This window comes from Dermatophagoides farinae, chromosome 4 (assembly GCF_024713945.1).
Source record: "Dermatophagoides farinae isolate YC_2012a chromosome 4, ASM2471394v1, whole genome shotgun sequence".
NCBI classification, from domain to species: Eukaryota; Metazoa; Arthropoda; class Arachnida; order Sarcoptiformes; family Pyroglyphidae; genus Dermatophagoides; species Dermatophagoides farinae.
This window is the reverse complement of record NC_134680.1, coordinates 5,345,876-5,369,805: the sequence shown is the minus strand read 5'-3', so window position 1 is coordinate 5,369,805 and position 23,930 is coordinate 5,345,876. Positions and strand designations below refer to the sequence as shown.

Genomic DNA, 23,930 nt, shown 5'->3' with positions numbered 1-23,930 from the left:
AGTGACAAATTCACTGAAAATCGATTGATCGATATCTAAAATAACGATATTTACTGATTGATCGATAAATATATCGTGTATCTCTTTAGATATGATATATTTTTCTATGAAAAAAGAGAGAGAAAGAGAGAAAGATAAAACGAAATAACATGAAAATCAAGTTGAAAAAAAATCATCATCATTTTATACATTCCAGACGGCAACATTATGATGATGATGATGATTTCCATGTGATTTTGTTTTTTCTTTATTGTGTGTGTGTTCATGTGTGTTCTGAATGTACTTGTAACAACATCATATATTTATTTTATGTTAACATTTATTGATTGATTTTCATTTTTATTACAACCAGGAAAAAAAATTTTGAAAATTCAATTTTTCAATAAATGTTTGAAAAAAAAAATCAAAATGAAAAAATTCAAAATTCCAAACAATATACCGATGATATCACCGATTATTTCTTCATTCGAAACAACAACAGTGATGCCATCATCATCATCATCATCAATGAATTCGTTGAACATTGAAAATGAAAGAAAACAACAACAACAAAAATCATCCACAACGATGACAAATACTGTTGTAAGTGGTGAAAAATCAAATGAAATTGAAATTTTGGCTGAAAATAAACTATGCCGTTCATGTTCCAAATTATTGATGGAAAAAACAATTTTGACAATGCAAGAATGTATGAAAAATTTATTGACAATTGTCGATACAAATATTCTACGTGAATATAATCAACAACAACAACAACAACAACAGCAAAACGTGAACAACAATGACAATAAAAATGGATGTGAAATTGGAATGAAAAATCTAATGATTGATGATGATCATGATACGATGGATGGTAATATTGGTGGCGAAACTAATGTAAAAGTTTTAAATGATAATAATAGACTACTATTGGGAAAACAACAATGCAAAAAAATCAATGGAACAATATTAATGGATAAGCAAAATGTTTCGAAATATCATCAACAACAACAACAGCAACAGCAGCAGCAGCAGAATCGGCAACAGAATCAAAAACATGGGTCATCAATTATTCCAATATGCCAACATTATCATGATGATGATGATGGTAACAGTAATATTAATGATAATGATAACCGAATAGCTTTTGAAGTTCAAAAACAGCAGCAGCAACAACAACAACAACAGAAACAAAAAAAATCGTATCAATCAGCATTAAATAATGAATTGATTATAGAAAAGTTTAGTGAACAACAAAATGGTCAAAATAAACATTATCATATGCAACAGAAGCAGCAGCAGCAACAACAACAACAACACCAACACCAAAATAATACAACAAATTATTCATCATCAATAATGGTTCGAAATCATCAATTAGAATCAAATTTCAAAATAAATAATGCCGAAAATAAAGAAATTCAATCATCAAATTCATTATTACGACAACATGATGACAATAGAAGTGCTATTAATATTTCAGCAGATCAATTATCGACGGTTAAAATGGTGGTAGATGATCATAATCAAAAATCTATTCAAAGTATGAATAAAAATATCATGGAAAATGGAAAATCAAAATCAACATTAATGAATATGATGATCGATTCAAGTTCCAAAACTAATAATAATAATAATAATGATGATCATTTTCATCATCAACATGATCATCATGATTCTCCATTTGCATATGTAACAATTGTAACGAATAATCTGCAAGCAATAAATGCAATTATAATGGCCAATTCATTATATTATTATAATAATCATAATTTAACTATTTATCATGATGATGATGATAATCAAGATGGTAATAGTAGAATATTCAATATTCGAAAACATTATCGTATACCATTGATTGTATTCATCAACAACAATTGTGATCATCAACAGGAACATATTGATCATAAAATTCTTGTATTGATTAACAAATTTTTCGATCAGGTAAGTCATTTTTTTCGGTTACCTTGCACCGGTAAATTCTCAATTCTAATCAAAAATGGATTTATAATCTTTTGATTTACGTCAAAATCTTATTTTTTTTTTAAACAAATCCAGGTGATTGAATTAAAATCAAATGATTTTGCATTACTCAATAATGAAAGTCTTGGCATACGGCATTTGAAAGTAAATCTATGGAAATATTTATCACAAAGAGGATATAGAAAATGTATCTATTTAGAATCAAACACATTGGTAAGTTGTGATTATGTTGTTGTTTCTGGAAAACTCTAATTCCGTTTTTGAAATTTTCATATGAAATCAAATGCAATATTTAACATTTAACATTTTCGAATTCTATCTTCTTTAAGTGGATGTATTAATCTGTCTTAGTTATTAATCATTTCATCATCATTTGTTATCTGAATTTTTTTTCGGCCCACCATAATAATGGTGTTATTTTCATAGATTGTTGGTAATATTTCCAATTTGTTTCACGAATATTCTGAATTGGCCGCCAGTGTTGATTGTTTTTTTCCCGATTATTTTAACTGTTCAGTGTTTGTATTTGAACCGAATGAACAAACATATCGACAGTTGATTCATTTTGGTTCCTCCTGTAAGAATATAAAAAATATTGGTTTCGTTTCCATTAATTTTGATTTAAATTATCGTGTTTATAGCTCACCGATTTTTATTACAATCGAATGCTGATGATGCGAGTAAATTTGAAGATGATCCATTGGATGAAATGACATTATTGAATGAATTTTTTCGTCCAAAATGGAATCGTTTATCATTCATTTATAATTTTGTAAGAAATGATCTTAGCTATACACAACAATCGGCTTATTTTAGGTGAGTGTTTGTGTGTTGAAAAAAAATACCAGAATCCAAAAAATCGATTGTATCGATTTTAAAATTCTTTTATTATTATTCCATTTGATGAGTAATTTAATATGCTGAACATTTTTGTCCCTTCTTTGAAATTCTTATTGATTAGATTTGGTGAAAACATTCGTGTGGTTAATTTTGGTAATTGCCGTAATTATCGTATCATAACAAACAATCATCATCAACATAATCATAATAATAATCATAACAATGAAAAAAATTTTTCATTACAACCATGGGACTATAAATTCGATTTAAGTCGTGCATCATTGTTGATCAATAATGATGATGATGATGATTGCAATAATCCATTCGAACATAATGCTATCGATGATTATGCTAAATTTTATCTATTGATTTTTGTACGAAGAGTTTGGCCTTTTATATCAATGGTAAGTATGTTGTTAAGTTGAATTAGTTTGTAATCAAATGAAAAAATTCATGATTACTTGGAAATGACATTGCCGATTTGGTTAATGTATTTTTTTGTATCCGTTTTGTTTGATTTATATATTAATATTACTTCTTTTTGTTTTTGTTCAACAAACACAGAATCTAATTCCATTAATGATTGAAATCCAAAACCATGGTGAAAACCAACATCAACGAAATGGATGGTCTGTTATGGATGTTGTATTATTGATTGGTTCCCGAATCGATAATGATAATCGAATATCGACATTGTCATCATCATTATCACAGCCATTATTGTTAACACATCACCGTCGTCTTAGTTGTAGTAATTTCGATCAAAATCCATTCACCTTACGCCGTATATCGACATCAACAATGAATGATAACAATGATCGAATATTTAATGACAACAACAACAACAACAATAATAATGATACAGACAACAACGACAACGTTGTTAGGATCAATGTCATTAGTAATCATGAAAATCAAACGGAAAAAGAATTTGGTGAGTTTTTTTTTTGAATTAAAAACTTTTCCAATGATCAATGATGGTGATGATAAAATGAAAAAATAAATTTTATATATATAAAAAATCGAATACAGAATCATCGAATGTTCAAGAATTTTTCAGTGATGGTGGTGTAACTATGACGATCGACAACAACAATGGTGGTGATGATGGAAAGGGATATGTTTTGAATTTTAATGATAAACATAATACCGAATTACAATCTAATCCGATCGACACACGCCAAATGAATGATGAGGATGAGAAAATTATTACTGTTACCCAGAAACAAATTGGCATGTATTCCATAGTGTGCATTTTTCACGTTGTTAAATTTACAAAAAAAAAAAAAAAATTTATATATCTCTTTCTATGCATTTTCAATGAGATTTTTATATTATTTTTGGCTTAATTTTGTTGTTTTCTCTCTCTCTATTTTTCTTTTATATCATAGATAACAAAAACAAAGATGATTGGGAACGTGGCCAAATCGATTGGATGCATCAACATCAATCGGACAAGATTATTGATCGTCTTTTAACTAAATTCTGATACTATTTAGCTTTATCTGGATTGGCAAAGAAAAACAAAAACAGAAACCACAAAAAAAACATTATTATCTTTATCAAAGAAAAATGTACTTGATGTTTTTATGATTTTTAATGATTAATTCGTATTTATATCTCATATAATATATATATATTTTACAACACTAAATAATAATAAATGAGTCTTTTTCATTCTCATTCTCTTTATTCAGATTTTATATTGATTCTATTGAAATTGTACACGTTTATCTGATCAATGATGACATGTTAGATAATATATTGATTGAAAATATTATGATGATGATGATGATGAATAAATTATCCGGCAAGGGTATTTTTAATGAAAAAAAATCGCTTAAAATTAAATTCTATATTTAGACTGATAATTTGATTGCAAAATGTGATTGATGACATATATGACAAAACAGTCTCAAAAAGTCATAATCGCTTATGACGATCAATGTTTATCTTGATTCTATAGAATGTTTCACACAAATCTCATTAGAATATTAAATCGTTACTATTTTTAGAAAACAACCGAGCGAGAATACTGTGAATCAATGCAAAAAAAAAATCAATTTGATTTTGGTTTTGGAAATTTTTTTCCCCTCAAAACATCTAATAAAATGATAATAATGAAATAATGAAAATTTTTTTTCAAAGAATTTAGAGTTTAAATGACGAAACTCTGATTTTAAAATGCCTTAGGTATTTTAATCATCAATAATAACAATAATAATTATCGATTGATTGAACAACAAACAGACACACAATCACGAGTATAAATTAAAAAATTTGAAGCCAATAGCGCCATCCAATGGATGGATATTGAATATTATATTCAATTTTATTACTGGAACCCTTTTTTTTAATCAAATTGATGATATGATTTTATCAAATTGAATAGAAAGAAAAATCATAAAATTTCATATATCGAAAGCAATTCATGAAAACGGTCATTGTGGAATATTCAAGAACCATAAAGAGTTATTCTGGTGGCCTAGTTGAAAAATGGACCTTCTTTCACATCGTGGACAGAATATGTTTCTTTTTTATATTGAATGACCTGAATATATTAATTAGGGGAGAGAAAAAATGAATAATTTAGGTCATATAATATCATACACACCTAATAGGCATTGAATATGTGTCTTCGTGTGTGTGTGTGTGTTTGTTTTTAATTTTACAGCTGTATACATCGTTTACAAACATTGATATATTCAAACATGTTGATAATGAAAGAATCGGTTGAATGAATATTTTGAATAATAAATTTTTTAAAAATTCATTCCAAATATCATGTGAATGAATAAAATGAATGTTGAAATTATCATTTAGTACATTGGATGGATGAATGGATGGATGGATGGATGGTTGGTTGGTTGGTTGGTTGACTGATTTCAATGATTGAATAATGATGAATAAATCATACATCATTATACTATCATTATCCATTTCGACAGGTATCATCATCATAAGAAATATATTCCATAATCACCATCATTATCATCATGATCGTATTAATTATACTTCTGATTAAATCAATGTTATTTATCATTACATCATTGGAACCAATAGATTTAGTACCAAAATTAATACGTCGTCATACACATCTAGATCATTATCTTTGTCGTCAATTACATAATGGTGTCGGTATTCGAGCCATAGCAGTGACGGTATGTGTTTACGAACTTGTGATTGATTTTTTATAATTTTTTTTCTTTCGTTTTCCCACTGTTTACATTTCATTAATGCAAGAATCTAAGCGGTAATGTTTGTCGTACTTATTGTCGTGTAATGGATCGTATGGGTGGAAAAATTTACTATACTGAAAATATTAGTCCAAATTTTGTTCGATGTGGACCATATCAATCAAGGGTAAGAGAAAACTGAATGAAGAGAAGAAAAAAAAAAATTAAAATTTACAATTTTTTTTTATTTGATTTGAAAAAAAACAAACTATATATATTTATTATTCATGTAGTGTGTTGATGGACAATGTGTTGGTTTAAATTTTCCATATGGTGGTAGTAATAATCATCCTATGATGATTACATCACCAATATCGATCATGTCCAATAATGATAATGATAATGATAATATCAACAACAATAATAATGACCCAAATATCAATAATAATAATGGTGGTGGTGGTAGTGATGATAATAATTTAATCGACACATCATCTATAGAATCGGCTAATATAATGGAAAAATCTTCTATACAAAAAACCACAACAACAAAAACAACAATAATGACAACAATGCCATCTCGAGCTGTATCCAGAAATCGTTAAGATTTAAAATAATGATAATTTTTTTTTACCTCTATCGAAAAAATTGCAATAAAATTGAATTGAATATACAAGTTAATCGTATATATGTGTGAATGAATGGGTGAATAATTGGTGATGAATGACTGGAATGAAGAAAACTCAATCAAATCAAATTGACAACAAACAATATAACAATAATAACAAAAAAGTTCTTTACAATATCGTTTTTTTTTCTTTGCTGTTAATAAAAATAATGATTACAACAATATGATGATGATAATGATGATGAATTAATAATAATAATAATAAAAACAAACAAAAAAATGATGATAAATGTCTTGTTCTTTGTTTTTTGGTTCCATTTACCAAACGGTACATTTTTTAATCGGATTCATTCGGTTACCAATTTCACAACTATATGCATTGGAAAAATCATATGAATTCGATAATGGTCCAAGTACACTGATGTTTGATTGAATTATTGAAAATAAAAGAACAAGATAAATTAATGAAATTCCATATGCAAACAAACAAGTATCAAGTAATTTACCGAATAGGTCCAGGGCTATGTACGGATGATCGAATCTTATTCAATGCATCTTCTGGTCTCATTGATCCACACCAGATCTATGAAAGTGAGAATTTTTAAACAATTAAAAATTGAATGAAAAATAACAATGAATATTAGTTAGCTAACCTGAGCATAATTTAGGAAAAAAAGCTGATCATGTGTTAGATTTAGGCCAGGTAATAGTGGTTCAATACCATTACGTTTTTCCCATTTTTTAAATGCACGATATGCCTGTTTCAGTCCACCATTATCGGCAATATTTTCACCTTGTGTCATACGGCCATTAACATTAGCATTAATATCTTCCAATACATAGCTTGAATATTGATCAATAATACATTGTGCACGTTCACGAAAACGTTTGATTGTTCGATTATTCCACCATTGTTTCATATTACCATTTTTATCAAATTGTCTACCACGATCATCGAAACCATGCGTTATTTCATGTCCAATTACAACACCGATTCCACCATAATTTAATGATCTATTTATACATCGACATTCCATAAAAATGAATGTGAATATAAATAAATAAATTATTATATGAAATGAAAATTCAATTCATACTCACTTGGGAAAATAATGTGAATAAAATAATGGTTGTAATATACCAGCAGGGAAGACAATATCATTTTTATTCGGGCTATAAAATGCATTCACAACGGCTGGATCGGTAGTCCAGCTATCTTTATCTACGGCCATTCCTAATTTCATTAGATTTTTATATGCCTCAAAGCGAAATACATTCAATATATTTTGCAAGAATTTATCTTCATGTATTTCAAGCTGTATCAAAAAAAAAAAAAAAAAAAAAATTCAGAATAAAAAAAATTTTCAAAATAAAAAACTTACAAAATTATATTCCTTTGACAATTGTATTGGATTAGTCAACAATTCTGGATAGCCAATACGTTCATTAATAGCATCGGCTTTTTCTTTGGCTACTTGTCTTGTTTCATTATCCATCCAATTATTAAAATTCAATAATTCATTAAATGCTTCACGTATATTATGTATCATTTCAATGGCAATCTCTTTACTTTTTGGATCAAAATTATCACGTATAAATAATGCACCGACAGCCATACCCATTTTTTTATTCACCAATTCAACACATTGACTCCATCTTGTACGATCAGCCGATATTCCTATATAACAAAAAAAAGGAAAAATTTGCATGAATAAATGAATTAATAAATGACCTGAATCATTCATTCATACACAAACTAACCGAATAAAATTTTTCGAAATTTTGCTCGTTTCACACCGAATTCATTATCCAAAAATGGTAATATACTTTTCATTAATCGCCAAACAGCATAATTGATTATAATACGACGATCTTCAGACATGATTCTTTTCAATAATTTACCCATTTGTTGATAATAATCCAATGAATAGATGACCACCTCTTCGTTTGAATCAATATCTATGGGCATAAAATTTTTCAAATAAACCATCCAATCAAATTCTGGTACTAATTGTTTCAATTGTTTTATAGTTCGTTTATTATAAATTGCACTGGTATCATGACGATCAGCTTCAGGCATTGATGACTAAATATGATATAATTTAATTTAATTTATGACAGGAAAAATAGTAAAAGAAAAAAATTTTAAATTGAAAAAAAACTTTTAATTTGTTCATTTTTTTCAACTTACATTGGCAAGTTGTGTTTCGAATTCTAAAACTTTTGTCATCTCTTCCGTAGCATAATCACGATCAGCTCCAAGTAATTCGGCAATATCAATCATTAATTCTAGATAGGCATCTTTTTCTTTGTTTGGTTGTTCTTTTAGAAAATATTCACGACTCGGTAAACCAAGACTAGTTTGATCAAATTGTATTATATTTAATGATGAGTTTCGATCATCCGGACCAACATATTGTTCAACAATAATTGGTTGATTATAATCACCACGTAATTTTCCCAATAAATTTTCCAATGTTAAATCCATATATTGATCATTTGTAGTGGTCATTTTTGTTGATGTCGATAATAATGATGACGATGATGATGATGATGAAGATGACGATGAAGATGATGATGTTGCTGATGATGATGGTGATGATGATGATGATATAACTCCCGATGCAGATGCTAACAATAAAGATTTTGTTTGCAATGTCATCGAGATAGTCGTTTTTTTAAGTCGTTTTTCATTCCAATTACGATCTAATACTGGCCATCCACCTACTTCTTGTAATGCATCCAATATTGGTTGTACGCCAATTTGATTAATTTTTTCTATATTTATAGCGAAAAAAATGAAAATTGATCAAATGATGAAATCAATGAAAAAAGATTATCACACACACACACACACCAAAGTTCATTTATTACACGGAAACATTCTTAAGTTGATTAAGAATTTTAATTACAAAGAAACAGTTCAATGTATTTATTCAATCAAAAGCAACTCAAATGACCAACAACAATATTTTCAATTGACCTGTACTATCTGTAACTGATTCCTTGTAAGGTTATTGAAAAGAATTACCGAATATATAATAATATTCGCACATTGAATACATTCTTTGGAATAAGAATATATAATTCCATTGCCATCGTTAAGAATTAAATATTTACACACTTACGTATATTCATACAGGATTGATAGAAACGTTTTGCTTTCAATGTTGCACTATTATCCGCACTGTTTGGCAATTGTTCCAATAAATCTGTATAAAAACAAGAAAAGAATGAAAACCAAAAAAAAAATCAATATTCATTCCAATTGAAAATGGAAATGGAATTGTGTTTTCGAAATTTTCAAAAAATAAAAAATCCAACAATATTTACCTTTCAGTATAATTTGTAAATCATCGGCCATCACTTCAAATGTACTCAAACTGGATCGATCCTCTGGTATTATATGTTTTTTTACCCAATTACCACAGGCAAATTGAAAAAAATCTTCACATGGATCTGCATTCAGATCCATTGCACTCAATAATGATGCGGCTAAGAAAAATAAAATGAAATTCATTTTACAACAAAAATCAAAATCAAAATCAAAATCATTGATAAACACATACATGTTTTCACACATTCCATCGATGTACAGACCTGTATTTCATTAGCTATATAAATGTAAAAAATAAAGAAAAATATTTAAAAGAAAAAAAAATCCAGAAAAATAACACACACACACACACACAAACAAACACTTACAATTACCATATAAATAAGGAATGTAAATATAAGCTAGTAATATTATAATCGATGCAAATAATAGAAATATAAGAAATTTTTCTAAACCAGTACGATAACGCCATGAAAGGCAATGTGTTGAAGGGCTTTTAAATTGTATTTGAAAATTTTTTCCAATACTTATTATTGTATCTTTACGGCCAGTTGTTGCAAAATAATGTTGCTGTAAATGATAATGTTCTTCTTCACCTATATATGATGAACGATGATTTGTCATCAATGATATTGTTGATCCACGTGTTTTTAATGCACTATTCAATAAACGGCCGCCACCACAACCACCACCAACACCACCACCGCTATTACTACCAGCACCACCGGAACCACAACTACCAATACCATCAATATTATTCGCTAATAATGGATTTGTATTACTATTATTATTATTATTTGGATATTCATAAACAGATAATTGATTTGTTGACCAATCATTATTATGATGATGATGATGATATTTATGAAGATTATGATTATTATTTATATTTGATGTTGATGATAATAATAAAGATGGCTTTACATCTGAAAGAAAGTTAATTGGAAGGTAGAAAAAAAAGAAGAAAACAAAATTAGCAAGGGATATTGCGATTGAATTATGATTTTTGAAATAAATAAAACAAAAAACAAAACTAAAAAACCGTACCGGACGCATTGGATGTTGTCGTTATGAATGGATTTGAAGAACCTTTACGTAAAAATTGTAATTGTAAATCCGGTAATGTTAATGATGATGCTTTTTCACGTATAACCGGATTAAATCCTTGTGCTATGGATATATCCGATTCCGGTGTAATTGTCATTGTTGTTGTTGTTGTTGTTGTCGTAGTCATTGTTGTTGTTAATGTTTGTTCGATAGGAAATTGATGCGAATTATTTACCAATGGTGCTATTATTGTTGTTTTGGTTGCTAATGTTATCGAGAAAAAAAATTTCCATTATTATTATCAATATATTTAGTTGTGTTTGATTATTAACAGATTACATACGTCGTATCTGTTGTTGTTGTTGTTGGGGCTGTTGATGTTGTTGTTGTTTAGTGCCAGTTGTATTCAGAAAAGAATCTCGCTTCAAAAAAAAAAAATCCAAAAATAGCAGATTATTTAGAGGAAAAATATTTTTTTGAATTTTAAACAAACAAGCAATTCCAAGAAATTTTTTCACATTTAATAGGAGTATAATTTCCGAAATTATTTTTTTAAATCATCTAAATAAACTTACCATTGAGGTAGGAATACCAATAGTGGAATTTGGTCTTTTGATTATATGAGGTTCTTGAAACATAATTGTTGATGATTTACGTGATGTTCGTCCACCACCACCACCACCACCACTTGATGATGATGATAGATTTGATCGACGATATCCAGAACTATAAGTTGGATTTTTTGCACTATTTGCACGTATTATTGTTAATTTATTTGGTGTTGTTATCATAATTGAATGTTCACCTAATGATGATGAACAATCCGATGATCGATCATCATTTGTATCGATCATTGAATTTGGATGATTAATAAGATGATGATGATTATTATTATAATGATTATGATTAATTTGTTGTTGTTCTTGTTGATGATTATTTTCATCACTATCCGGTGGTGATGAACTAGTTATATTAACATTAATTAATTGATAATCAAATGATGGAACTGTAATCGGATTTTGCGTTGATTGTTGTTGTTGTTGTGGTGGTGATGAAATATTCAATATTTGATGACCATTTTGTGTGGTTGATGATGATGATGATGATGATGATGGTGGTTGTTTTCGATTTTGTTCGGTTTGAGTTTGCGCCATTTTTTTTAAACATTAGTTTTTCATTTTATCTAAACTGAAAATTTAAAATAATCAAAACAATGAACAGAAAAACTGAAAATATTGAATATCATTATACTGCCATCGCTGACAGAAGATTTTAAAATACAATTTAACTTTTCTTGCAATTCTTTTGTTGTTGTTGTTGTTTTTTTTTGTGATTTCTGTGATTATTTTTCTAGTATTTCAATTTTTATCTTGATTTTTTTTCAAGAAACAAAACAAAGAAATTCTTTAAATTCTTGAATCAAAAAATGAATTTCCAAAAAAAAGATCCGTCTCTATGTTATTCAAACAACGAATTATTCATATAAAAACACACACACACCCACACACACAGACAATTATTCTCATGTATTATTCAACAGTTTAAAAAACATTTGAAATGAAAACAATACACACAAACACGCCCAAGATTTTTTTTTTATTTTCTGGATTTTCTGGAATTCTGGTTATTTCTCTCTCTCTCTTACTCTGTCTCTCTTTATCTTCATTATTATTATTTTACGTCTTAGTTCCAGATATCCAACAACAACAACAACAACAACAACAAAAGACAACAAAGAATAATAATGAGAATGGATGATGATGAAGAAAAATTTAGTACTAAGAATGTTTTGTGTGTGTGTGTGTGTGTGTTTTTTTTGTATTTATATATCGAACGAATGGTCATATGATTATATTATTGGAATGTTTTAATAAACAAACAAAAATTGTGTCATTGTCGTTTGTTTGTTTTTTTTTCACCGTTTGTCGTTTGCCATTGTTGTATTCGAAGATGAAATGGAATAGCTGTCCGTCTGTCTGTTTGTTTTTTTTTTTTTTTTTGCTTCTATGAAAAACAATTGATCCCACAGTTGTTATGAATATTTGTAGAGAGAGTTAAATTTTAAACAAACCCAAAAAAAAACCTGTGAAAATACACAAAAAAATTGATTTCATTTTTTATAATTTTTTTCTTTCTGAATTCTCGGTTTCCAATCCATAACCAGTTTCGGATTAAAATCTAAAATTATTTCATTGTATAAATTATTGATATTTTCATCAAGAAAAAAAAATGTCAAGCCGATAATCTCAAATCGGATGAATCATGAACCATCTGGATCATTATCAGGCAGGCAAATGGAAAGGCAAAAAAAAAACTTTTTTTTTTGGTTGTTTCTCGTTCAAAAAAAAAAAAAAAAAACGAATATTGAAACTTTTCATACAAACTTCAAAGAAAAAAGTATCTCCCATATGGCCATTTAATAATAATAATAATCATCATCATTATGATTTGAAAAAGAATATTATCGTCCGTAATTCTGTATTAACGAAAAAAAAAGAATTTCCAAAAAATTATCCATCAATTGTCGGATGCTCATTACAACTGGATTGAAAGTTTCTGTCGTCGTCATTTTTATCATCAACATCATGATTAAAAATTAAAAATTTATCAAGCCTCCCTTCTCCACACTTGTAGAGTGATGAATGAATAAAATGAATTAATTTCACACACACACACACATACACACACACTGAACATTGAATACATCAACTTTGATTGAATAGTAGAGAGGTATGAAAAAAAAGTGTGGGCCAGATTTTTTTCCATTTCTAATGATTTTTATTACCAACGGTGATTACTGGTTAGTGTGTGTGTGTGTGTGTGTGTTATCATCATATTTTTGTTTTCAAAACCACTTTTTTCCGATTATATTTCATAATGAAAACTGGAATATTCTCCCAGGTTTCATTATGACTTGTGTACACACAATGTTAATGTTCACAAATATTTGTGTGTGTGTGTGTGTGTGATGGATGTGTGTTTAATATACATAAATTGGCATATACATCGCAATGATTCTAATGAATTTTGATGTTTTTTTTCCATTTCTTATTTTTCAATTCTGGAAGGCTGTTTCATTTCGGACCTAATTTATGAGAAATCCCGACCGGAAAAAAAAATGTACAAACAAAAATTGTTTTTTTCTATTCTCAGTCATTCGGCATTTAAACAGTGAATTTCAATCATCATAATGATCGACAATTGATATTCAGATCAAACCTCGTGATGAAAAAAAATATATATAACGTGATCAATTCATTTACAATTGTGAATAGGAAAAATTTGATTCCTTCTTCTTCTGATTCTTCACAAAAAAAAAAAATTTTTGTTTTAATTTGTTTCAATACACAGTTCATTTATATTCATTCAATTCCATTTCTCATTGCTTCATCAATTTCATTAGAAATTTTTTACAATCACAATCAAAAAATTGACGTGGCTGATAGTTTTTTTTTTGCATATATTTCATAACACACACACACAAACACACAAAACAAACGATAATAATCCTGAACAAATAGTGAGAATCTGGCGAAAAGAAAAAAGAATTGAATCAAAAAGTTTTGATTCGAGACAATCATTATCCCTGACGATGATAAATTCGGATGATGATTAGTTGAACAAAGCAAATGAAATGAATGAAATGAAATGAAAAGAATTGCTATTACAATGTTGGCATGTCGTAATTTATTAATTTTTCATATATTTCTTTTGTTTTATGGAACACAATTATTAATAACTTTTTCATTTTTTTTTTCGTCTAATTCTGATTGTCATCATAAATGAAGAATGAAAAAAAAAATCCAAAATCAAAATTACGAAATTCAATTCAGAATTTTTCTGAATTTCATCATCAACAACATATTTATTCAATTATTTTTTTCCTATGAATTATATGCAAAACGAGAAACAGAAAACAAAATATCAAAAATCTGGGCAAAAAAAAAACAAGAAAAATTATTCCAAAAAGCAAAAAAAAAGTAAAGAAAAGAAAAGAAAGAATGTAATTCGTGTGTTGATTATTATAAAAAAATGTGTGTGTGTGAGTGTGTGTGTGTGTGTGTGTGTGTGTGTGTGGTAATAAATCAAAAAAAAGGAGACATACAATCTGCCAACATGGCAACCGAATATCCAGAATAAGAATCCTTGAGAAATATAATCAGGTTATAATTCTGAACAACATATGAATCTGTAAACACCCCAAAAAAAATGGTGATATCAAACGCAAAACAGCTAACCAGGAAAACAATATCTTCTGATTGCAAAGACATACAGTTTTTTTTCTGAATTCATATGGATGATAATCAATAAATGAACATCTGAAAAAATGGCCACATTAGACGATGATGACAATGATAATAATAACCTAATAATAATAATCATTAAATGATGGTGATGATGATGATGATGATGATGGTCAAAATAAATTTCCATTTTTTTTTCTTCTCCTTATCCAAAAGCAAATGAATTTTGAAAAGAGAAGCAGAAAAAAAGCAGCAGCAGCAACAACAACAACAACAATAAATGAGAAATGAAATTCTATTACGATATTCAAACATTTGTATTCAACAACAACAACAACAACAAAAATTATCATCATCATCATCATCAAATTATCATATGAATGGAAACCTTTATTATCATTATTATAAATGATGTTAATAAATATGAACAACAACAACGACAATGACAATAATAATAATAATAATTGTACCAGCTGGGTCCAGAAAAAATGGCGAAAAATAAAACAGACCAGACCTAGATGAATAAAATTATTCCTCTTTCATCATCATCATCATAATGATCAAAATTAGGATGAATAAATGGATCAACTAACAGAAGAAAGACCATCTATATAAATACAAATTGTAAAGAATTTTTTCAATTTAGAAATTGCAACATTAAAACCGATGTACACGAAAAAAATACAAACGAATAATGATCATTCACTATTCATATTACTATTTAATATTCGACAAATTGATTGATTTCAATGGAAAATTTCAATTCATTTTTTTCTGCATATGACCAAATATATGGATTGTGCAATTGGATTGGGACAAAATATTATTCTACCGTATAGAATTTGATAGGAATGAATAAAATTTAAAAAATATATGTTTACACACACCTACCTGTCTTATGAGGAATCCAATATTTTAAATCGAACATTTATGTTTATGTTGATGATGATGATGATGATGGATCAACATCACTTTTTTCGATGTAATAAACGAAAAGAAAAAGGAAATTTGAAGAAAAAAACTTTGTCGTTTAGGTTTTTTGTTTTTTAAAAGCTGAACATTGATGTGATAGATGTGATGATATAAACAAAAAAAAAACAGCACATTTATTTATCACAATGAAAAACATTCAATTGATTGACGATGGTCGATGATTATTCTTTTTTTTTATTGATGATTTTATGAATCGCGAATAAAATCAAATTCTTGACTAAGGCATTTTTTTTCATTTTCATAAGTTTTTATAAAAGAAAAAAAGAGAGGGAGGGAGAGAGAGAGAGAGAGTGAGAAATCAAAGAAATGAAACAGAGAATTTTTGGTACGCTTGCTTATTAGTTAGTTGATGATCTAAACCAGAACAGTTAGTTGCCCATGAGTGTGAGATGAGCTCGAACATTTATGATTTGGCGCCATTCACACACACCATCATACGATTTCAAATTCAATGGAATTCTGTTTTTAACAATGAAAAAGACAAAAAAAAAACACACACACAGTGCTCGTTATCATTAGTGTTGTTGTTGTATATGATATTTATTAGCCACATAGGGCCCTAATTTAGGTGTGTGTGTTGGGTATTTGTAATAGGCGTATGTTTTGTAGTGGGAGTATTGCGTAATCGTTTTGAGAAAAAAAAAGAATATTTGAAATTCTGTCATTATTATCACAAGTGATGGGCGTAATAAAATCATTTTTTTGTGTGTGTGTGTGTGTTGATTTGTTGCATTTTTTTTATTTTTTTGTCAACTGAAATATTCTATGCCTTAATGAATGTTTTTTTTTTATTATATTTCATTCAGAAAGTCTTATCATTTATTATATAGGTGTGTGTATGTGTATATATGAAACATGTGTTCTATGATAATATATTGATTTTGTTTTTCGGTTTTGTTTTTTTTTTCATTCGTTTCGTGTTAACGCCCCATAAACATCATCTAATTTTTTTTTTGTTTTTCATGAGAAATATAGAAAATTTTAATTTTGCCTGGGAAATATCGTCTGAATATATAAATAACCCGAAAGAAAGAGAGGAAGAGAGATGGGAAACAACTATGTAACATTTTCGGTAATTAATGAACCAAAACGGTAGTCCATGGTTTTTGAGCCATTTTTTCTGCCTCTCTCATTCTGGCTATTCGTTCTATAATTTTCAAATAAATTGGTGGAAAGTGAATCCTTATCAAGTGGAATTATCTCTATAGGGAGAATTAATTATTAAAATTGAAAGAATAAAATAAAATATACTATATATGGAAATAAAGAAGGAGAAAGTTACGAGGTCGAAAGAGAGAGAGAAAGAGAGGGAAACAAACAAACAAAAAAGCAGAATGAAGAAGAAGAAAAAAGAGAAAAAAAAATCTCAAATTCTTACTAATTGCAAAATAGATTATTCGAAAAAAATTCTTCTTTATTCTTTGTTTCGATTTTTTTGTTTTCATTCGCCATTCATTCATTGTTTGTTTCGATTCATTCGACATATAAACATTCTATATTCTATATGATTTCTCAACATTTCTCTAATCATTGTACAGAAGGTTGTTTCTGACTGATATCAATCTTTTATTAGCATTGTTCTTTAGTTATTATTCATTATCATCATTTGTTTCGGATATTGCGATTGGTTTTTCTTCTTTTACCAAAAAAAAGAGAAAAAAATCTTTTCTCAGCGATGCATGGCCGGGAATAAGAAAAAAAAATTTATATCTATAATTAAACAATTGGAATCAGTACATTTTTGTTGTTGTTGTTGTTATTGGTATTTGTTATTATTTCAATATTCGAAATTGTTCAAAGATTTATGGCAAATTATCCTGAACCCAGCCATGCTGATCAATTGAAGCGAAACCACAATAAATGAATAGAAAAGACTATAAAATGGAATGGAAAAAAAATCGAATAAAATTCATCAGAGCAAAATTCCATCCATTAAGAAATGGCTATACATACTTTTGTTGGATTCTTTTTTTTTTGGTTTCGAATAAATTTTTTGTTGTTGTTGGAATTCAAATCCTTTCGAATACTTAGAAGAGACACATAAATAAAATTTTCACATTCATAACGAGCTTTGCAGTTGAATAATTCAATGGTGAAAAAAAAGAATTTTTTGAAAATAGTCGCAAAGAATATGTAAATTTTTTTTTCTGTTCATTCCATTTTATTTTGAATCGAAATTTGTAAATTTAAATCAATTCGAATCTGGAATCGTATTATATATTGTGATTATGTTTGTTTTGCTTTTTTCATACTCACCATATTTATATGACACAATAGAGTTGATAATTTGTAAAAAAAAATCTCACATATAGATCCAGATCAATGAAATGAAATTTTTCTTTGTTGAAAATCTTTTGTTGTTTTTCATAGGGTACAATTTCACAATTTCAAAATTTTAATGAAAAAAAAAAAATAAAACAAACACAAGTTTTGATGAACGGAAACAATGCCAACCTGCTGAAAGTAGATTGGATGGTGAGGGCCGTATCGATACTATCGATTATTGTGGATAGAGTATTTTTTTTTGTATCATTCACTTTGCAAATTCTATAGCACATGTTATTGTTTTTGAAAATAATAAATTTTGTTTTTCAAAGTTTTCAACAATCATGGCCAATAAAACGGTCAAAGATGCTATAACAGTTCATGGAACTAATCCTCAATATTTGATTGAAAAAATTATCCGTGCACGAATTTATGAAAGTCGTTATTGGAAAGAAGAATGTTTCGGCCTAACAGGTAAATTTTCAAAACATTGCTTATTTGTTCTTTTTTTTTTGATTTTTATTCAACTCTTTTATTTAATTGTAGCCGAACTTGTTGTCGATAAAGGATCAGAATTACGTTACATTGGTGGATCATATGGTGGTAACATTAAAACCACACCGTTTTTATGTTTGACATTGAAATTACTACAGATACAACCTGAAAAAGATATTGTCATTGAATTTATACGGCAGGAAAATTTCAAATATATTCGTGCATTAGGTGCATTTTATCTACGATTAGTGGGAAATCCTTTGGATATTTATAAATATCTTGAACCATTATATAATGATTATCGAAAATTACGTCGTATGACTAAAATGGGCAGTAAGTATTATTGTTCTTGTTTTTTTTTTTTTTTTTTGATAAAAATTAAAGAAAATTTTATTTAATAGCATTCGATGTCATCTATATGGATGAATTTATTGATCTACTACTTCGTGAAGATCGTGTATTTGATATTATATTGCCACGTTTAACTAAACGTTTTGTGCATGAAGAAAATGGTGAATTAACTAAACGTGTTAGTTTGATTGAAGAAGATTTGGATCTTGATGCCAATCATGATGATGATGGTAACAGTGATGATGGTAAAAATCAATCGGATGGAAAAGTATCAACCGATTCGGATGATGAGGATCGACGTCGTCGTCATAAGAAACGACGATCGAGAACACCAGATCGATATGGTTCACATCATGTCGATAATGATGATGGGGATGATCGTCGACGGCGACATTATCATGGATCATCACCACCAACAAGCTCCCATAGACGTAATAATGATAATGATGATTATGACAATGATCGTCATTCTCATCGCCATCATTCACGACGACAACGGTCATCATCACGTGAACGTTATGATCATCGTCGTCGATCTCGTACACCGGAAAAACGTAACCGTGATCATCATCATCATCGTAAAGATCAAAGAAAAGAAAATAGAGAACAGGAAAAATCCAAAGAACCTAAAACCGAAGCCGATGAAATTGCCGAAATGAATGCATTACGAGCAAAATTGGGCCTAAAACCATTAAGACCATGATGAATTTATATTGTATATTTATTTCATTTTATACGTACTATAAACTATAATTTTTTTTGTACAAATTTTATTTATATCGAACATTTTATCATTATCATCAACAAAAATTATAATCAACAATTAAATTAAAAATAAAGATTATATTTGAAAATCACCAACAGCCGATGACGATGATGATGATGATGATGCTGCTGTTGTTGCATTTGAACATGTAGTGGTTATCATCGTTGTTGTTGTTGTTGTTGAAGATGAATCATTTGGTGGTGTTTCCAATTGTTTTAGCTGACGAAATAATGTTGCTGCATCACGTATCTGTGAGAATTCAATACAGAATGCTTGTAATTCAAAGAAAATTTTTCTTACATCAATTATTTCTTTACAAATCAATGCCGTTAGAAATACACATACTAAACGTACAAGACGATTCTGTAGATAACGATCTTTAATATTTTCACATGTACGTATACAATTCGTTATATAACGATAGGTAAATTCTTCTGGTAATAATAGCTGTGTAGATAATTTATTAACCACTTCAATTGAATGAAGTGATGTATCCATATCGACTAATGCAGCAAGATAATCACGTATGTTGGACATTGTAATGATGATTTCATCTTTATTTTCATTTATCAATGTTGATGATGATGATGATGATGATATTGTGGATGGTAAAAAATTTTTTAGTGGAGATTGTTGTATCAATATTGGTAATAATTCGTGCGCAATACTTGGATTATTTTCCACCAAACCAGGTAGACTGGTTGGATCAACAACGGTTAAGATAGATTTTAACAACAACAATGATGATGATAATGATGGTATTGTTTTCAATTGTGATTGAACAGATTTCATTTCAGACATTGTCAATGATTGTTGACAAGCTTTTTTAAGTAGATTCGTAATATTCTCATCTTCATTACAGGCTTTATTGCCATCAATTTCATTCGAATCAATTATGATGGTTCCATCATTATCAATTTTACCATTATCATTATTATTATTCATATTATTATTATCATCTTTATTATTGACCAGAGAAAATTGTTGCCATTCATTATTATCGCCATCAACAACATTAAATGGAAGCTATATATTTATAAAAAAAAGAATGAATAAATAATTGAAATGTTAAATAACCACATGTGATGACATACCTCGATCAATGAAGAATTATTCTTATCATTATTATTGACATGATGATGATGATGATGAAAAAAATGTTCAAATGATTGTGATGAGTTTATATGATTAGCATGTTGATTATTATAATAATTGACTAGATTATTATCCAGAAAATATTCCACATCAATATCATAGTTTGATTTAAGCAATGATTTCAATAAAGTATTTGTCTTCTCTTTCGGATCATCACTATTTTATATATTATTATAATGAAAAATAGAAAATAATTAGATTTGAAATGAAAAAAATATTAAAAAAAACTTACAAATCAAAATGTTCATTTTCATTTTTGATCGATGGAAAAAAGGGAAAATAATACAGACATGATTTATCCATTAACAGTTCTATGTATGAAAGAAATTCGGTTTTTGTTATCGGTTTCATTATGATTGGCTGTTCAGAAGATAACATTGTTGTTGAGGTAGAATTTTGGCCACTAGATGAACATTCGACAAACTGTTGTTGTTGTTGTTGTTGTTTTAATTGTTTCATATAAATGCTTTCGAAAATTAAATGTTGTAAAAAGCAATAATTTTCACCGAAAAATTTTTTACGAAATCTTTTCATTACAGAAACTTGTTGCGGTAGAAAATCACAGCTAACAATATCCATTGGACTTAGTTTTAAGAACTATATTTTTTAAAATTAAAAAGAAAAAAAAGGATTTGATTAAAACCTAAAAAAAACCATCAAAAATGCAAAATACCTCTTGTCGGGACAGTTCATCAACAATTATATAAAGACTGATGAAATAATTCTTGGCAATGGTGGGTAATTGTGGAAATTCAAAAACAGTATAAATATCGACGGCAACTGGTTTCTCGAAATTATCCATAAAATATTTCGGAATGCACAGTGTCGAATACAATGGATCTTGTAATAGCTGCTGTGGTTGTTGTTGCTGTTGTTGTCCGTTATCATCAACATTATGAGTATTATTGTTGTTTTTATTGATATTAACATCGATCAATGAAAAATTATCAAAATTTTCATTATCATTTCTCGATTCATTATGATTGATCGTTAATGATTGGTGTTGTTGTTGTGTGGATATTCTTTCAATAAAATCATACATTTTAGCAAAATCCGAATTTCTTAGAATATCACGAATTTCTAGCCTTTCACGGATAACTTTTTTTATATGTTTCGATAGTACCTGTAATTTTGTATGTAATATAGTCGAATTTGTATGATAATCACAAATGAGATTTTTTTCAATTCCAGATGATGATTCAATAAAATTGCGACGTTCCATTAATAGATCGAATTTATCGATAATGTCGAAATAATTTTCAAAAAATGTTAGATTTTCATCTTGAAAATTTTGAAATTTTTCTTTAAAAAATTTTTGAAAATCATGAATGAATTGAAAGTAGATTGCACTACTTTTATATGTTGAAATATTCTATGAGGTGTGAAGAATAATGAACAAAAAAATATAAATAAATCTAAAGAATTAATTATATTGAGAATCACTTACAAGAATATCATAGATGATACCGTTGAATGGATTGTAAATTTTTACCGGCCAATTATAAAGATCATACAATAGATATAATGCAATGACTTTTTGTGAAAATTTCGGCAACAATACGGAATGATGGAATAATAATTGTACTATAAATCGTCCGATTTCAAATTTAAATCTATACTCCTTTTTCTCATCATTACCATCATCACCATTGTTTGATGATGATGATGGTGGCTGTTGTAATTGTTCATGTTTTAATCGTTGTAGAAAATAACGAAATGCCTGAGCAATATATACAAATTGTCTGGATTGTAGGCTTTCATCAAACAAAAATCTAAATTCAATAAAACGAAACGATTTGTTAAAAAAAAAGAATTCCAAACAAAATCATCGAAAATACGTACGTAAGAATCTGTTGGAAAGATTCTATGTCCAAAGGCATTGTCGTCGCCGTTCAAACAAATTTTTTTCAATCTGTATTGTTTGTGAATGAAATTGAATAAATTTTTCGATACGATATCGATATTTGATACACGATGAACGATACCAAAATTCCATTTATTGTTTTGGCCAAATAATGAATGCCAAACAATCAATGGTATTGGAAATTTTGATGAAATTTTCGGCCAATATAATAAATTAAAATTTGCAAATTTGTTGTTATTATTGATATTGTAGAAGAAGATGGTTTTCGATTGATTATTCATCCAAAAATCGATTTTCAATAAACAATTTTCAATTAGCAATATTTTCATTTTTTGAAAAACGTTGCTCTTTTTTCTGAACACTTTGAAACAATATTAGCTAAAATTTTCATGAGAAAAAATTCCAAATCTTTATCATTTATCATCATTATTTGTTTTTCCAATACAATACAATTAAATTCAATTCAATACAATCATTATAAACGTTGTTATATATTGCTACGTCTTGTTTATTTTTGGGACACAGAATTGCGAATTCTGTTGATCAACAATCACACACACATGAAAGAGTACAAACTGTTGTGATTAAATGTAAATATTTTGGGGAAAAAAAAATACCAAATTAATGTGATTATATACAATGATGATAATGATAATTGTTGATGCTAAAAATGGATTAATTTATTGCAATTTATCAGAAATCAACAACATTCAACATCTCGAAAATTATCACCGTTGTCGTCGTAGCATCATTCCTCATCATCAACATCAACATCATCATCATCATCCAATAACAACAGTGATACCG

General features: G+C 28.1%; 5 protein-coding genes across 9 annotated transcripts; 3 read left to right on the top strand and 2 right to left on the bottom strand.

The window, feature by feature from the left end:
- The first annotated feature begins 174 nt into the window (after positions 1 to 174).
- LOC124490283 (uncharacterized) lies at positions 175 to 4,485 on the top strand. Its single transcript, XM_047052753.2, has 8 exons — positions 175 to 1,923; positions 2,038 to 2,175; positions 2,389 to 2,539; positions 2,604 to 2,778; positions 2,924 to 3,206; positions 3,367 to 3,736; positions 3,835 to 4,035; positions 4,194 to 4,485. Exons 1-8 carry the CDS (start codon positions 409 to 411, stop codon positions 4,289 to 4,291), a joined length of 2,931 nt encoding a protein of 976 aa, XP_046908709.2. The 5' UTR covers positions 175 to 408; the 3' UTR covers positions 4,292 to 4,485.
- A 663-nt stretch (positions 4,486 to 5,148) lies between these two features.
- On the top strand, positions 5,149 to 6,584 carry LOC124490282 (uncharacterized). Its single transcript, XM_047052752.2, has 3 exons — positions 5,149 to 5,963; positions 6,046 to 6,165; positions 6,272 to 6,584. The coding sequence occupies exons 1-3, from the start codon at positions 5,799 to 5,801 to the stop codon at positions 6,581 to 6,583; spliced, it is 597 nt and encodes a 198-aa protein (XP_046908708.2). The 5' UTR covers positions 5,149 to 5,798; the 3' UTR covers position 6,584.
- Position 6,585: 1 nt separating this feature from the next.
- LOC124491185 (neprilysin-1-like) lies at positions 6,586 to 18,593 on the bottom strand. Of its 5 annotated transcripts, XM_075730572.1 has the most exons (19): positions 18,484 to 18,583; positions 18,181 to 18,296; positions 17,606 to 18,101; positions 16,557 to 17,429; positions 16,122 to 16,444; positions 11,566 to 12,178; positions 11,334 to 11,412; positions 10,991 to 11,254; positions 10,312 to 10,869; positions 10,176 to 10,220; positions 9,940 to 10,101; positions 9,735 to 9,818; positions 8,798 to 9,384; positions 8,368 to 8,692; positions 7,989 to 8,284; positions 7,708 to 7,922; positions 7,260 to 7,620; positions 7,113 to 7,189; positions 6,586 to 7,024 (listed from the first exon to the last, which is right to left on the bottom strand). In XM_075730572.1, the coding sequence occupies exons 6-19, from the start codon at positions 12,142 to 12,144 to the stop codon at positions 6,925 to 6,927; spliced, it is 3,732 nt and encodes a 1,243-aa protein (XP_075586687.1). In that variant the 5' UTR covers positions 12,145 to 12,178; positions 16,122 to 16,444; positions 16,557 to 17,429; positions 17,606 to 18,101; positions 18,181 to 18,296; positions 18,484 to 18,583; the 3' UTR covers positions 6,586 to 6,924. The 5 variants fall into 5 exon arrangements, with proteins under 5 accessions (XP_075586687.1, XP_075586684.1, XP_075586688.1 ...); XM_075730569.1 differs by having other exon boundaries at positions 16,126 to 17,429; XM_075730573.1 differs by having other exon boundaries at positions 10,318 to 10,869; positions 16,126 to 17,429.
- Positions 18,594 to 18,756: 163 nt separating this feature from the next.
- Positions 18,757 to 20,192, top strand: Prp38 (pre-mRNA processing factor 38). Its single transcript, XM_047053808.2, has 3 exons — positions 18,757 to 18,966; positions 19,039 to 19,320; positions 19,389 to 20,192. The coding sequence occupies exons 1-3, from the start codon at positions 18,837 to 18,839 to the stop codon at positions 20,039 to 20,041; spliced, it is 1,065 nt and encodes a 354-aa protein (XP_046909764.1). The 5' UTR covers positions 18,757 to 18,836; the 3' UTR covers positions 20,042 to 20,192.
- Positions 20,042 to 23,893, bottom strand: Not11 (CCR4-NOT transcription complex subunit 11). Its single transcript, XM_047053817.2, has 6 exons — positions 23,102 to 23,893; positions 22,707 to 23,031; positions 21,933 to 22,631; positions 21,492 to 21,856; positions 21,199 to 21,415; positions 20,042 to 21,130 (listed from the first exon to the last, which is right to left on the bottom strand). The coding sequence occupies exons 1-6, from the start codon at positions 23,137 to 23,139 to the stop codon at positions 20,180 to 20,182; spliced, it is 2,595 nt and encodes an 864-aa protein (XP_046909773.2). The 5' UTR covers positions 23,140 to 23,893; the 3' UTR covers positions 20,042 to 20,179.
- Between the last annotated feature and the right edge of the window lie 37 nt (positions 23,894 to 23,930).

Coding starts and splice junctions, on each gene's coding strand:
- LOC124491185 (XM_075730571.1), bottom strand. CDS start 12,144: ATGGCGCAAACTCAAACCGAACAAAATCGAAAACAACCACCATCATCA. Junction 8,285..8,367: donor ATTTCGAAAAATTTTATTCG/GTTAGTTTGTGT, acceptor TTTGTTATATAG/GAATATCGGCTGATCGTACA. Junction 7,621..7,707: donor TATTCACATTATTTTCCCAA/GTGAGTATGAAT, acceptor ATGTATAAATAG/ATCATTAAATTATGGTGGAA.
- LOC124490282 (XM_047052752.2), top strand. CDS start 5,799: ATGATCGTATTAATTATACTTCTGATTAAATCAATGTTATTTATCATT. Junction 5,964..6,045: donor TTCGAGCCATAGCAGTGACG/GTATGTGTTTAC, acceptor CATTAATGCAAG/AATCTAAGCGGTAATGTTTG. Junction 6,166..6,271: donor GTGGACCATATCAATCAAGG/GTAAGAGAAAAC, acceptor TTATTCATGTAG/TGTGTTGATGGACAATGTGT.
- Not11 (XM_047053817.2), bottom strand. CDS start 23,139: ATGCCTTTGGACATAGAATCTTTCCAACAGATTCTTAC. Junction 22,632..22,706: donor GTATCATCTATGATATTCTT/GTAAGTGATTCT, acceptor CACACCTCATAG/AATATTTCAACATATAAAAG. Junction 21,416..21,491: donor GAAAATGAACATTTTGATTT/GTAAGTTTTTTT, acceptor TATATAAAATAG/TGATGATCCGAAAGAGAAGA.
- LOC124490283 (XM_047052753.2), top strand. CDS start 409: ATGAAAAAATTCAAAATTCCAAACAATATACCGATGATATCACCGATT. Junction 2,176..2,388: donor ATTTAGAATCAAACACATTG/GTAAGTTGTGAT, acceptor TTATTTTCATAG/ATTGTTGGTAATATTTCCAA. Junction 2,540..2,603: donor GATTCATTTTGGTTCCTCCT/GTAAGAATATAA, acceptor TCGTGTTTATAG/CTCACCGATTTTTATTACAA.
- Prp38 (XM_047053808.2), top strand. CDS start 18,837: ATGGCCAATAAAACGGTCAAAGATGCTATAACAGTTCATGGAACTAAT. Junction 18,967..19,038: donor AGAATGTTTCGGCCTAACAG/GTAAATTTTCAA, acceptor ATTTAATTGTAG/CCGAACTTGTTGTCGATAAA. Junction 19,321..19,388: donor TCGTATGACTAAAATGGGCA/GTAAGTATTATT, acceptor TTTATTTAATAG/CATTCGATGTCATCTATATG.